At 36.8% G+C, this 13,245-nt stretch overlaps 1 protein-coding gene across 14 annotated transcripts in view; it reads right to left on the reverse strand.

The window, feature by feature from the left end:
• Positions 1 to 2,024: 2,024 nt before the first annotated feature.
• The window catches only part of ZBTB44 (zinc finger and BTB domain containing 44), a 70,689-nt gene continuing 59,468 nt past the window's right edge, over positions 2,025 to 13,245 (reverse strand). For 7 of the 14 annotated variants that reach the window (XM_084976654.1, XM_084976653.1, XM_084976650.1 and 4 more), the window contains 2 exons: positions 12,600 to 12,683; positions 2,025 to 9,416 (listed from right to left, as the gene is read on the reverse strand). In XM_084976654.1, the coding sequence (XP_084832780.1) occupies positions 9,406 to 9,416; positions 12,600 to 12,683 (95 nt within the window). In that variant the 3' untranslated portion in view covers positions 2,025 to 9,405. Of the gene's footprint in view, positions 10,204 to 10,499; positions 11,004 to 11,384; positions 12,684 to 13,245 lie in introns of all 14 variants that reach the window. The other 7 variants (XM_084976646.1, XM_013979570.3, XM_021063162.2 and 4 more) reach the window with 3 other exon arrangements.

Consider the following 13,245-nt stretch of genomic DNA (forward strand, 5'->3'; position numbering starts at 1 on the left):
ATTTCTTTGGGCCGCTCCTGCTGCATATGGAGGTTCCCAGGCTAGGGGTTGAATTGGAGCTGTAGCTGAGGGCCTACGCCAGAGCCACAGCAACTCGGGATCCGAGTCGTGTCTGCAACCTACACCACAGCTCACAGCAACACCGGATCGTTAACCCACTGAGCAAGGGCAGGGACCGAACCCGAGACCTCATGGTTCCTAGTCGGATTCGTTAACCACTGCGCCATGACGGGAACTCCAGGTTTACTAATTTCAAGTACTTTTGGTACAAAATTTCACGTAAATGAATCAAGATTTTAAGAAAACAAAACAGCTTTCCTGGAGTTCCTGTTGTGGCTCTGTGATAACAAACCCAACTAGTAACCACAAGGATGTGGATTTGATCCCTGGCCTTGCTCGGTGGGTTAAGGATCGGGTGCTGCCGTGAGCTGTGTGGAGGCTGCAAACGTAGCTTGCATCCCAAGTTGCTATAGCTGTGGTGTAAGCCAGCAGCTGTAGCTCCAATTCAACCCCTAGCCTGGGAACTTCCATAGGCCACAGGTGTGGCCCTAAAAACAAACAAAAAACCCCCACAAAACCAAAAATGAACAAAAAACCCCCACAAAACCAAAAGCTAAAAAACCCAAAATAGCTTTCCTGTCATCCTCATGTCTGTTCAAACCCTAGTTCTCATCAGTTTGCTGATGGGGGAATTCTTTCTGGACTGACTATGCCCCATCTTATTAGTTTTTCTATCTGTGTAAAAGTTTACCCGTGAGAAAAATGAATTACATTGCATTTTGAGATTTTTTTTTTTTTGCTTTTTAGGGCCGCACACAAGGCATATGGAGGTTCCCACTGGGGGCCAAATCAGAGCTACAGCTGCTGGCCTGCGCCACAGCCACAGCAATGCAGGGTCTGAGCTTCGTCTGCTACCTACACCACAGCTCCCGACAACGCCAGATCCTTACCCCACTGTGTGAGGCCAGGGATTGAACCAGCAACCTCATGGTTCCTAGTTGGATTCATTTCCACTGCGCCAAAAAGGGAACTCCACATTTTGAGATTTGATGTTCATGAGCAAGTTTCTCTCAAACTCTTAGTACGTTTACAGATTTCTCAGTTTAGTACTTAGAACAAACATTCTGTTCAGAAAAGAATGCCCTAATAATAATCCCAGCACCAAGTCAAGGAGACACACATCTGGAGGTTATTACCCTTAGTAACATTCTGAGAAGAGTTTTTCTGGTCTGGAATTCATATGCAAATCAAACCACAGGGCATAAATGACCATTTAAAATTCTACATTCTGGGTGACTGAGGCCACTGAGGACCACCCCCCACAGTTGGCTGACCTTGAATGGTCTGGAAAACTGCAGTTAAAAATACTCAACATACTCAATGAATGATAGAGAATGCTTTCCCAAAATTTACCCCTTTCCTCCCAAACTTAATTAAAGTGATCTTGGTAGCCTGGGGTGAATGAAACAACTGACTTTGCCATTACTCTCACTCTATAGACCACTTATTGTCAAATTCCACAGTAAGACAAATCTATAGTTAGAATGACCTTCCCTGAGGATCTCATAGGCTCATCACCTATATGCATTGAGCTGCTTTCCTCCAGTAACTATCATTTTCTACTCCTTGGCTGCAAGAAATTATTGAAATATCACCAACAGGTCTCTAATCAATAAAGTATGGCCTCAGAAAGACTCAGGGCAAGTTCTGAAAAAAGTAGCTCTGTGTAAAATACCTGGTTCAGTAGCTCTAGGATTTGATGACTTTCTCTAACCAGCCTCCTTCATATCCCTTTCAATCTTAGGGACAGTGTTTGTGGATTCTTTACAAATCCAGCTCTTGGCTTACCTGCCCAGGAAGCAGACACATGCTGTCTCACGTACGACCCTCTAGTCTGTACACACTCAAATGGATGCTTCCTTAAGTGACGCATTATTATGATGACATATCTTACCCACTTGACCTCAAGCAGCACCACCATCAATTCTTCCTTCTAGCCAAGAGTAAATAACAATATCAGCAACTTTTACTCCATAAATCATTAATAAGATATTTTAATGAAGGAAAAAAACCCAAACAAATCTTATTCTTATGTTTCTATCCAAAGACACTCAAAACTATTTTTTCCCGGCCCATCCCTTCTAACTGCAACTTTAATTTGTGACCATGTAATAAAGGCCAGTTTAAAGTTTTTGTTTTTGTTTTTTAAAAAGTTGAAACCTTTTAAAAAAAAGATTAAACAACCAGGCTAGCAAAAAAGTACTCAATACATACTTTCCTTATATCAAACAAGCTAATATTTCAGTACAATGTAACTATACAGAATATATACAATACACATATATTCACAAAGCAAACACTATAGGCTCAGAACAGATTTGAAAAAACATGATATTCACATTGATTACAATAACTCTAAAAATGATTGTAACATTGAAACGGCACTTAGTATACAAAAAAGTCACAAAAATATATATATATATATGTTGTCACCAAGAACTATGGTTCCTCTGTAAAATACTAATAGCCAGATACTAGTATATAAAATGTGAAGTTCTGACATTGTATACATTTTTAGTAAATAAAACAAAATCCAAAACCATTTCTGTTACTGTTGAAAGTCAAACATGCCAAATAACTTAGCTGTGGCCACTGTTACCAAGTAAAGCCAAACTCGAATGAGATGATAACTGGATACAAAGCTGGTGAACTAGGGCCTGGCACAGGTAAGAAAGTTGTACTGGTTCTAGGAGAGGGTAGAAGACATGGAAACACCCACCCACACAGTTTAATTCACATTTCTTCCCCAGCATCACCCTCCCTCCCCCAAGGGTTTCACAAAATGCCAGTGCCCCAAAAGAATCATAATGTTGTAACTAGCAAGAGAAAAGTTTCTCACAAACTTCCTTGATGTTGGGCTATAGGCAAATGTTAAAGCATGCATCAGCTAAATAAAGCCGTCGGTCACCCATCTAGAAGACTGTGGTGCACAGTTTCCTCCTAGGCTGGTTGTCCTAGAAAGTACTCCAGTTTTTAAATGGAGCCAGATTTATACGTTAGCTCTGTAAAATACTGAGCTACTATAGCAGCAAATATGAAATTACATAAACAAAAACATAATTTTATTTAAAAATTCATTTGTTACATCAAAACAATTTTTTTCCTTTCACATCTGTTTCCGATACCCAGACATCAATTTCTTCTATCACTGAATTATGGTCTATTATCTCAAACTGACTTTTTCATTTTGCTGCTGTGGAAAAAGATAAGTTCAAATCCTGGAAAATTTACTCTTAAAAATGGGAGTACAGAAATTTAAAGTAAAAAAAAAAAAAAAGTCTTCTAAAAGTATCTCTCACAAATATATATATTTAAATATTAAAATAGGCTACCTAGGATTTTTATAAAATGGCTTTTGAAAAGATAGCAGAGGCACAAAGAAGCCATATACTATCTTCCAACTGGACATAAGGTGCCACAAGGGTGCCCTACAAAGAGGCAGGCAATCTCTATCTGATGCAACATGAGGCACCAGCAATAACAGAGAAATCAAACATATTACTGGGACCTGCGCTGAAATTAAATTTTGCTCTAATAGGGACAGTTGTCTTTTAAAAAAATATCTTGAAATATAAGCATCAGAAGCCATCACTTCGTATACGGAAGAAAATGAATAAAGTTTCTGATCTTACTTCTTCCAAACACCTGATGACATTCACTTCAGGCACCTGAAAGATCAACAGCAGTGCAACTTTCAATAATTTAATGGACTACTCTCAGTATGAGAGACTTTACATAGCATTTGTTAACTTGAAAAGTGAAACTGAAATAAAAGCTCTTAGAGAAAACACAATCATAACCTATCATAGAAAAGGTTCTTTCTAGAAAAAGCAGGTGTTTCTAGGAACTGCACAAAAAGTTTCCCACCTTTAAATGAATACAGCCTCCACCAAATCCAAGGAAAGAGCGTGTGTTTAGAGGAGATGATGGCTCCTTGTAATGTCAGGAAGATGTACCCTTCCTCAGCAGACAATGTACTTGGTAACCCAAACAGTCATTTACAGGGTGATTTTTTAACTTGCGTAACTGAGTAATGAAATCTGGAGATGGTTACATTGGTATTTGGGAAAACAAGGACAATTTAATAAAAGTCATAGCACTGTAGGCCCTCCAACCACCAAGCAACAATTTTATCAGTAAGTCATCACAATTGAGCCCAGGGCTTTCAGTTTAATCAGCAAAATTAGTCAATTTAAAAGAGAAAGGCATAATCAAGGAATCTGATTTTATAAACCAGGCACTTCAAACTGAATTTTAAGTTAAAAAAAATTTTTTTTAAAGTTATTTTCAACCAATGGTCTGAATCTTAAATTCTTTGTAAACTATTATGTACATAGAAACCTTGGTACTAGTTGGAACTGGCCATATGGTCCCTATGCAAAGGGAGCTACATACCCCAAGTAGGACACACACTTTAAGGCAGACTGTTTCTTGGATGCTGCCAAACGGAGATGCCAATAACATCATTGCCTGACATGTCTGCAGAGATTATCTGTAAGATATGGAACTATTATTTTTTATCACAAAAATATAATCACTATGATGTAGTAGAAATACATTAACTGTATTAGTTGAATATGAAGTTTTTAAAAAAAGTATTAACTATGATGTCATCGAGTCTTCATCCCATAATCTGACTTAACTTCTCATTAATAAATCTCAACATACTTATAATCTAAAAATTAAATACCCAAATAATGTCTGCTTCTTAGCTGAATCTAGAATTTGGTCCAATTCCACTTCATTGTTAATCTGAACCATTATTGCTTTTGGCAAATCTGTCTGGCTGAGGACCTTCCAAATAAACATACCCTATGTCACCAATACTCTATCAAGCAAAATGATACTGAATGATAAAAATGGGTATAGGCAAAACAAGGAGTAAGTTACTCTAAATTTGACAATTTGAGCTTAAAACCTGTAGGATATGCTCTGTCATAAATATTCCTCATAGACATGGTTACTGTAACAGGGCTCCTCATCAATCCTGTCCCACTGATTCAGAGAAGAAAATCTATGCATTCTTCTTTCAGTAATTTTTAAAATCTAAATAATATTATAAATAAATCCTCTTATGTCAATAACTTACAGTGAAAACCACATTTACTACCTTTTGGCAACTTTGGATTGCTTCCAAATGTGAACTTCACTGTTTTTTTCCCCTCCCAACTAAACTAGAAAGCTATTCTTCCTCACTTAGATGTATATTCCAGAGATATAAATTCACATTTTACAGATGGGTGAAAACGGAATAAATGCCACGAGTTTCTAATCCTATCAATTCCTTAAATTCCAAACTCCTTTTGGTTATAATATTACGATTTCAGGATTGTTCATTTATCAAGCAATAAAAATAATTCTATCCATGTGGTATACTAGCACGAATTTACCTACATAGTGATGTAATTTTCAGGGGGTATAAAGCTAAAAGAAACTAAAACATAATCTGAGAACCTTCAAAATAAAAATCACTAAACTGGTAACTGGCCTCTTTTTAGATTAAGTACGAGAATAAAAAATAGTAAGAGATCAAATAAAAGACTCAAGAGTCTTCCAAAGGCTCTGGGAGAACCATTTATACGTGGGGAGAGACTGGCTCAGTAGTTGGAAGGTAAGGGGGTTACCAATGATAAGTACATTAGATGTGCTAATTCATTCCACTTAGTAAAATGTTTGAACAAAATGGAAGTTTTATTTTTAAAATCACAGGGCATGTGTCATAGCATGGAATCAGAATGTAAGTGCTGTAAGCCAGAGTGGCTGCTGAAATGTTAAAATAAAGAATGAATGAGGCTATTTAAACATTTTAGTACACTTTGTCTCACTGAAATTGAGAACTTTAAAAACTGTGAATATAACTAAATTATCTAAAAAAATTAAGAAAATTACTTCAAATTCAATGCAAGAAATATCAATTTAAATTCACTTACAGGTGATAACCTCCATCTGCATCCCTTTCTCAAAAATGTAAAATTCAAAAAAAACAAAAACCAATATGAATGCTTTCGTTTCTGAATTAGTACAATCGCTGACATGCTAGATGCTACCACTGTTAGAATACATACCCTTACAAAGGGAACAAATGACTGCAGGAGATTGACATACCTTGTCACAGCAAAAATCTTTGCTCATTTCTAACGTATGCATATCATACCTATTTGGTAGCTTTAAAATGAAAAATACATGCTTTTCTTATATAAAAGACTTGGTTTAAAAAGGCAATTTATCCTGTATCCTAAAATTTAAGCCCTTTCAATACCACAAAGTTTTACCCCCTTGGGCCTTTAAGACAGCTAAGCTAAGGTATTCCAAACTGGAATTTTTAATGTTTAGTTATACTAGTAATTTCTAATGGATGAGATAATGTAATTGGCTTTCATCTCTTTGCAATGTTTTCCATATATTCTAGTAAAAATTACACATCCAGGCATCTTTGTCTTAGATGAATTTTAAATAAATCTAAATAACACTATGCATAATTTCCCCCATAACTTAGTTTCCAAAAACTGATCCATAAGCTAAATATCCTCAAGCCGTATATTATCAAGGAAAATGTAGCGCCTCAGTGAAACGGGGAAAAAAAGCCTTCGTTTATATCATATTTTCAGTACGAGTTAGTTACCTGTATTGGTAAGATTTGGAGAGCACACAGCCAACAATAGGCATTTTCACAGTAGAGTCAAATATTTCACAAAACTTGGAAATCTATATAATTTGTAATTACCAATGAAAATCTAAAGGTCTATTTGGCAAAAAATAGCCAGTGATGGTAATCCTACATTCTGAGAACACTGAACAACTCAGAGCTGCCAAAATTGTGTAGGAGACTCTTAATGCAAAATATTCAGGACAGGGGGTGTGCTAAAACCCTTTTAACCAACAGATCTACAAGTGGTTCTGATGTATTTCTTCTCATTAACGCTATTTCTTTGTTCTTTTCTTTCTTCCTTCTTACAACTGAGGGCAACAATGACTCCTGGTCATAATTTTACCTAATCTTTGTCCATGTAAGACTCTAAAATTAACTGAGATTTATCTACTGGTAGGCATAATAGTTTCCAAAGAACCTATATGATTAAAAAAAATTCTTGACCTTTCCCGCTGAGACACAGCAGTATCACTATTAAGGAGTACCACAGTCTGTTGCAGAAAGTAATTCAACCTAGTAGTAAAGAAGCCTAAATGACGGAAGGCCATCATAATCTATATATGTTGATTTTCCTGAAGGTACTATAGCCTATATTTGGGAGCAAACAGGAAACAACAGGTTAGTAAGTGAGAAAAGAAATTGGAAACAAGTTGAAAAGAGCAGAACATAGAAAGAGACAAAGGAATATTAATATAAAAAAATCTCTAATGAGTTTACTTCCTTTAACATTTGTGGGGGATTAAGTTATAGAATTAGCCAATTAAAAAAAAACTGAAATAATTAAATCCATATTAACCTAAAAAATATTTTATATTAAGGTGTAGCACCCAGACAAAATTGAGATTTTATGTTCTGAGAAAGAAACTGTAATCTTCTAATCTAATCAGGTGCTTTCACAAGTATTAAATTTTAGGAATATAACAAAGAAAAAAGTTACTCAAAAGCTCATTATTGGGAGTCCCCTGCTGGCCTAGTGGTTAAGGATTCAATGTTGTCACTGCTGTGGCTTGGGTTTAAACCTTGGCCTGGGAACTTTTTTCACATGCTGCAGGTATAGCCAAAACAAACAAAAAAAAGTTCATTGTTCATGGAACCATGAATATTTAGAATCAAAGTCAATGGCACCAGATAAAACATATACTCCAGCCGAGAGTATCATATCTATTAACTATAAACCAGAAAGTGTCATTTTTTTTTAGCAGCAAAAGAGGTAATATTCATTAATTTAAGAATTCTAGTTTTTCTTTTCTTAATTCTTTTTTCTTTTACCCAGATTTGAGTCATAGATCATCATTTTATAGCCTTTTCTCATCTTCTACTTTATTGCTTACGATGTGTAAAAACTATACTAACTGTTTTTAATAAGACATTTGGCAATATCTAAAAATATTTTGGAATAAGAACAATGTATCGTTGTAATATAGATTTTTTGTAAACAATCTCAGTTGGGTTAAGAATGTAGCCTTAACAGAGAATTCTTTATTTTGTCCAAAACAGTACAATAAAAACATCCCCAACAATACACAAAACCTATATATAAAATATAGAACATCTCCAGTATTTTTTCCTTCTTATGGGATCACGCCAAGTGTAGGCAAGAGAAAGTACTCTTGATGGGGTAAGACAAAAACTGATTTAGGTAATGACCTAATTAGCCAGGCAATAAAATTCAAAGACCAGGTAAACAACAATTTTAGCCAGAAAAGCAGAGTTTCTATGAAGCTGAGATCTACATACTACATATTTTACACTCCTGGCCATTTCATGCACAGCTTAACTATTCTCAACCATGGTTCTTTGCCTCCTTTAATAGAAGATTATTTGGAGGAATGGTACTATAAGGTACAGGGAATATCTACCCCAGTATCAAATTTTTACCATGAAAAATAAAAATGATAAAGCTTAAAAAAAAAAAGAATACGTTGGATTTCGGAAGTACATACTATAATAATTTTTAAGAAAGCTCACCATAAATACTTCCAAAAACAACAGGCTTTACAAAAAATTGTACACTGTCCTGTGTATAGAAGTAAACATCTATTCAGGCTATCTGCCAAATTTGTTTAGTAATATTTCTGGTATTCCCTTTCATCTCAGAAGGTCAACAATTATCTTGTTTCTTCTTGACCTAATGATCCATTGTTAGCCCATTCCTAACACTGGAAGAAGAAACTGAAAATAAGTTTTAAGTTAACTGGTTCTCCCTAAGTCTCAAAGTTTCTATTTTGTTCCACCATGTCATTGTGCACTTATAGACACAATCTCTCAGTCATGAAAAATAAAACATCAGTTGCAGGACTTACAGAGTAAAAAGGAGAATTCTTTCCCAAACCCTTTTTTGTTTAGAAAATTAAATTAAATTTAAATGTACAAGACCAAGCACAGGCACTTTCCAAAAATCAAAAATGAAGCCAAATCATGAAATTACTCAATGGTTATAGATGACAGCTCTGATTTTGGGGGGTCAATTCTGGTTGCCTCGGCACCAGCACTGATCTTTGGCTGCTCTGGCATTTCTTCCTCTTTTTCTGCCAGCCCACCAAGAGACCCCAAGGGAAAAGTGCTTTCACAATTCTGGGTTGAGGAGACCTGTGAAATTACAGGCATTTGAACAGAGGAGTTGCTTTCAAAACTGTGTTCTCCAAGATCATACTGAACAAGGGTCTCTTCTTGCTCCTGGTTTAAGTAGTCCGGTACTAGGAAATCACTAGGTAAGAGGCAAAGGATGAAACAGGGAGTTAATTTTCACACCAGTAATAAGTAAGACAATAAATAGATTTGATTTGTAAAACAAGATTGGGATTTTTCATTTCTCTAATTCTTGAATGAAGATTATAACTCAGGAATGTTCAACTTCTAAACTCTCCCGATTATGAACCAAAACCATTCATCAGAACCAAAGTAGATCAAACCAATTCTCCCTACCATCAAGAGAAATAAAATTGTCACCTTCAGTATCACTTTGAACACCTAAACAGCCTTTCTTGTTTTATGTAAAAGAGCTTCTGTACACAAAACAAATGCAAATAGCATGTTCACTTAAGCAAAGATCATCTGAATAATTTATGCTTAACCTTTCTGTGGATAACACACTAATATGAGGTATATAAACTTAGCTTTTTATTACTTCCTGGATATAAATTAGTTAAGAAACTAAATCCTCATGTGTAAGTGACTTTATATATAATACACTATATAGAAAGATGTAAAACTACTTAGATGCTTTATTAAAATCTTTACTGCTGAATAAAAAAGGTCATTATACTAGGAATGTCAATAAATAAAATACTTAAGGTTATTATTTTATAATTTGTCCTTTTTTTTTTTTTTTTTTTTTTTTAAATCTTTTTGCCTTTTCTAGGGCCGATCCCACAGCATATGGAGGTTCCCAGACTAGGGGTCTAATTGGAGCTGTAGCCGCTGGCCTATGCCACAGCCACAGTCACACGGGATCTGAGCCGCATCCGCAACCTACACCACAGCTCACGGCAACGCTGGATCCTTAACCCACTGGGAACCTCCATGTGCCGCAGGGGCAGCCCAAGAAATAGCAAAAAGACAAAAAAAAAAAAAAAAAAAAAGAATTGTATATCTGTAGGAATCCTTAACTCCTTATACAATGAAATCCTTAATTTTTTTTTTTTTTTTTTTTTTGCTTTTTAGGGCCGCATTTGCAACATGGCGTTCCCAAGCTAGGGATCAGATGGGAACTACAGCTGCCGGCCACAGCCACAGCCATGCGGGATCCAAGCCTCGCATCTGTGACCTACACCACAGGTCACGGCATCACCGGATCCTTAACCCACTAAGTGAGGCCAGGGATGGAACTCGCAACCTCATGGTTCCTAGGAGGATTCGTTAACCACTGAGCCATGACGGGAGCTCCTAATTTGTCCATTCTTAATAAAAAAATTAAAGTCTGCTCATCTGTAAAGTTAATTTAAGATGCCCTATATTTTCTAAAGCATCTTCAGGTATTAAAGAGGGGTACTGGAGGACGGAGGGCTCAGCACATGGAAGAAGCAGAAACAGCATGGTTAACTGGGGCATTTAGTTCCAAACAAAGTTTGATATGTCATGTATGATCTAGGTTTAGTGAAATGATAACCAAAAATCAGAGTTGGAATGATTACATTATACAAAACAGTTGGTTTGAAAAGAAAAGCAAAATCTATACAGCAATAATTTACTGAAAAAAAAAAAGATTTTAAAAATTAAGGTGGTTTAGGGAGTTCTTATTGTGGCACAGTGGAAACGAATCTGACTAGTAACCATGAGGTTGCGGGTTCGATCCCTGGCCTCACTTAGTGGGTTAAGGATCCGGTGATGCCGTGACCTGTGGTGTAGGTCACAGATGCGAGGCTTGGATCCCGCATGGCTGTGGCTGTGGCCGGCAGCTGTAGTTCCCGTCTGATCCCTAGCTTGGGAAACGCCATGTTGCAAATGCGGCCCTAAAAAGCAAAAAAAAAAAAAAATTAAGGATTTCATTGTATAAGGAGTTAAGGATTCCTACAGATATACAATTCTTTTTTTTTTTTTTTTTTTTGTCTTTTTGCTATTTCTTGGGCTGCCCCTGCGGCACATGGAGGTTCCCAGGCTAGGGGTCCAATCGGAGCTGTAGCCACTGGCCTACGCCAGGGCCACAGCAACGCGGGATCCGAGCCGCGTCTGCAACCTACACCACAGCTCACGGCAACGCCGGATCATTAACCCACTGAGCAAGGGCAGGGACCGAACCCGCAACCTCATGGTTCCTAGTTGGATTCGTTAACCACTGCGCCACGACGGGAACTCCCAGATATACAATTCTGATAAAGTATTAAAAATAGACAACAGGAGCTGCTACTGTGGTGCAGCAAGCTAAGGTCTGTCTGGATTCAATCCCTGGCCTGGGAACTTCCATAGGCTGAGGGTGCAGCAGTTGAAAAAAATAGACAACAGCATTTTATATCTACAGGAGATCTTAGAAATCATCTTCAAAGCTTACATGTTATCATTCTCTAAGTTCCAAGTTTCTTCATCTGTGAAGTGACATGTTCAATCATAATAGCAGTTAGTGGCAGAGTTAGAACTAGAACCTGATCCCTGGATACCTTATGAGTCAAAAAGGTCACTAATTATAAATCTTTTTATATTAAAAAGCATAGGGCTCTAAACTGAAAGAAAAAAGGGAAAACTTCATTGATATAAATAAATTATCATAGTCACTATAGTTATAGTTGAAGGTTCTCTGTTATTATTTGAAAAAAAAAAGAGATGTGTTCAAGAATTTAACATCCAAAGAGTCTGAAGTAACCCACTATCACTAAGCATCATGGCATATGGTAGGTTCTCCAAAAAGATCTATTAAAATCTGCTACAGAATTACTTTAACCTTATAGTTAAAAAAATAAAAAACCCACAAGCAGATAACTAGTCTATTTCTGCAAGAAAAGATTTTTAATGCCAATTATAAAAATATTTTAAATTGTATATACTTAGAAGAATCAGTAAAATTTTATTGGATCAGGAGATCAGAGTATTATTGGATAGTGGGAATTTAAAAGGAATGTGACTAATTAGTTGGCAACCTGATTAAAAAACAAAAACAAAAACACAGCAGGCTGCCCTATAAGCAGGAAGAGAGAGTTTAGAAAGCAGTTTTCCTGGTTCAGGTCTTGTTGTGCACCTCACCTGCTCTGGAAGTAGTTTGCTAGCTCTGACGCTTCATGGTTCAGACTCCTCAGGTGCACGATTAAATTTCCAGAGTTGGTGAACATGGCGCCACATGTTTTGCACTCGTAAATCCGAGGCTTGCGGATAATGTGCCGGGAAACCCTCATGTGGTGTTTATATTCCCCGAAGGAAGTGAAAGTGGCACTACATATCTGGCACCGGAAACAGCGTTTACCTTCATGCTTTAGGCGATGCATCTTTAGCGAGTAAGCCCTGGTGAATTTTTTCCCACAGCGGTCACACTGAAATGGTTTAATTCCTATAAAATAAAGCAAAGTGAAATATTATCTAAAAACAAAATAAACAGAAAGATCACACCTCACACATGTCTGAACTATAATTTTGCAGCAATAGATAATTTGAAAAGATAAAAATTGTCAGCAGAAATGAATTCCAGATTCACTATCTCGGAAAAGGTACTGGACATTTGAAAAGTCACTAGTGCTTAAAAAAAGGTGAGAAAGGCCTGATTGGGGGGCAGTCCAACTGATTTTTTTTTTAAACTTTTTTTTAGGGCTGCACACCTGAGGCATACGAAAGTTCCCAGGCTAGGGTTGAACTGGAGCTACAGTGGCCAGCCTACACCACAGCCACAGCAACTCGGGATCTGAGCTGCATTGCAGCTCTCATCAACACCAGATCCCTAAACCACTGAGCAAGGCTAGGGATCAAACTTGTGTCCTCATGGATACTAGTCAGGTTCATTATTTCGAGCCACAACAGGAACTCCAACTGATTTTTGAACTCTTCTAAATCTTCTATTTCATAGACTTCAAAACACAATTTAACCACACTATTTAAACAGAAGCCAAACCTTCAGA

Source organism: Sus scrofa, chromosome 9, assembly GCF_054392235.1.
Source record: "Sus scrofa isolate SSC_HxYL_T2T_F1_AM1 chromosome 9, Sscrofa_HxYL_maternal_Yorkshire_Landrace_v2.0, whole genome shotgun sequence".
In the NCBI taxonomy this organism is placed as follows: Eukaryota; Metazoa; Chordata; class Mammalia; order Artiodactyla; family Suidae; genus Sus; species Sus scrofa.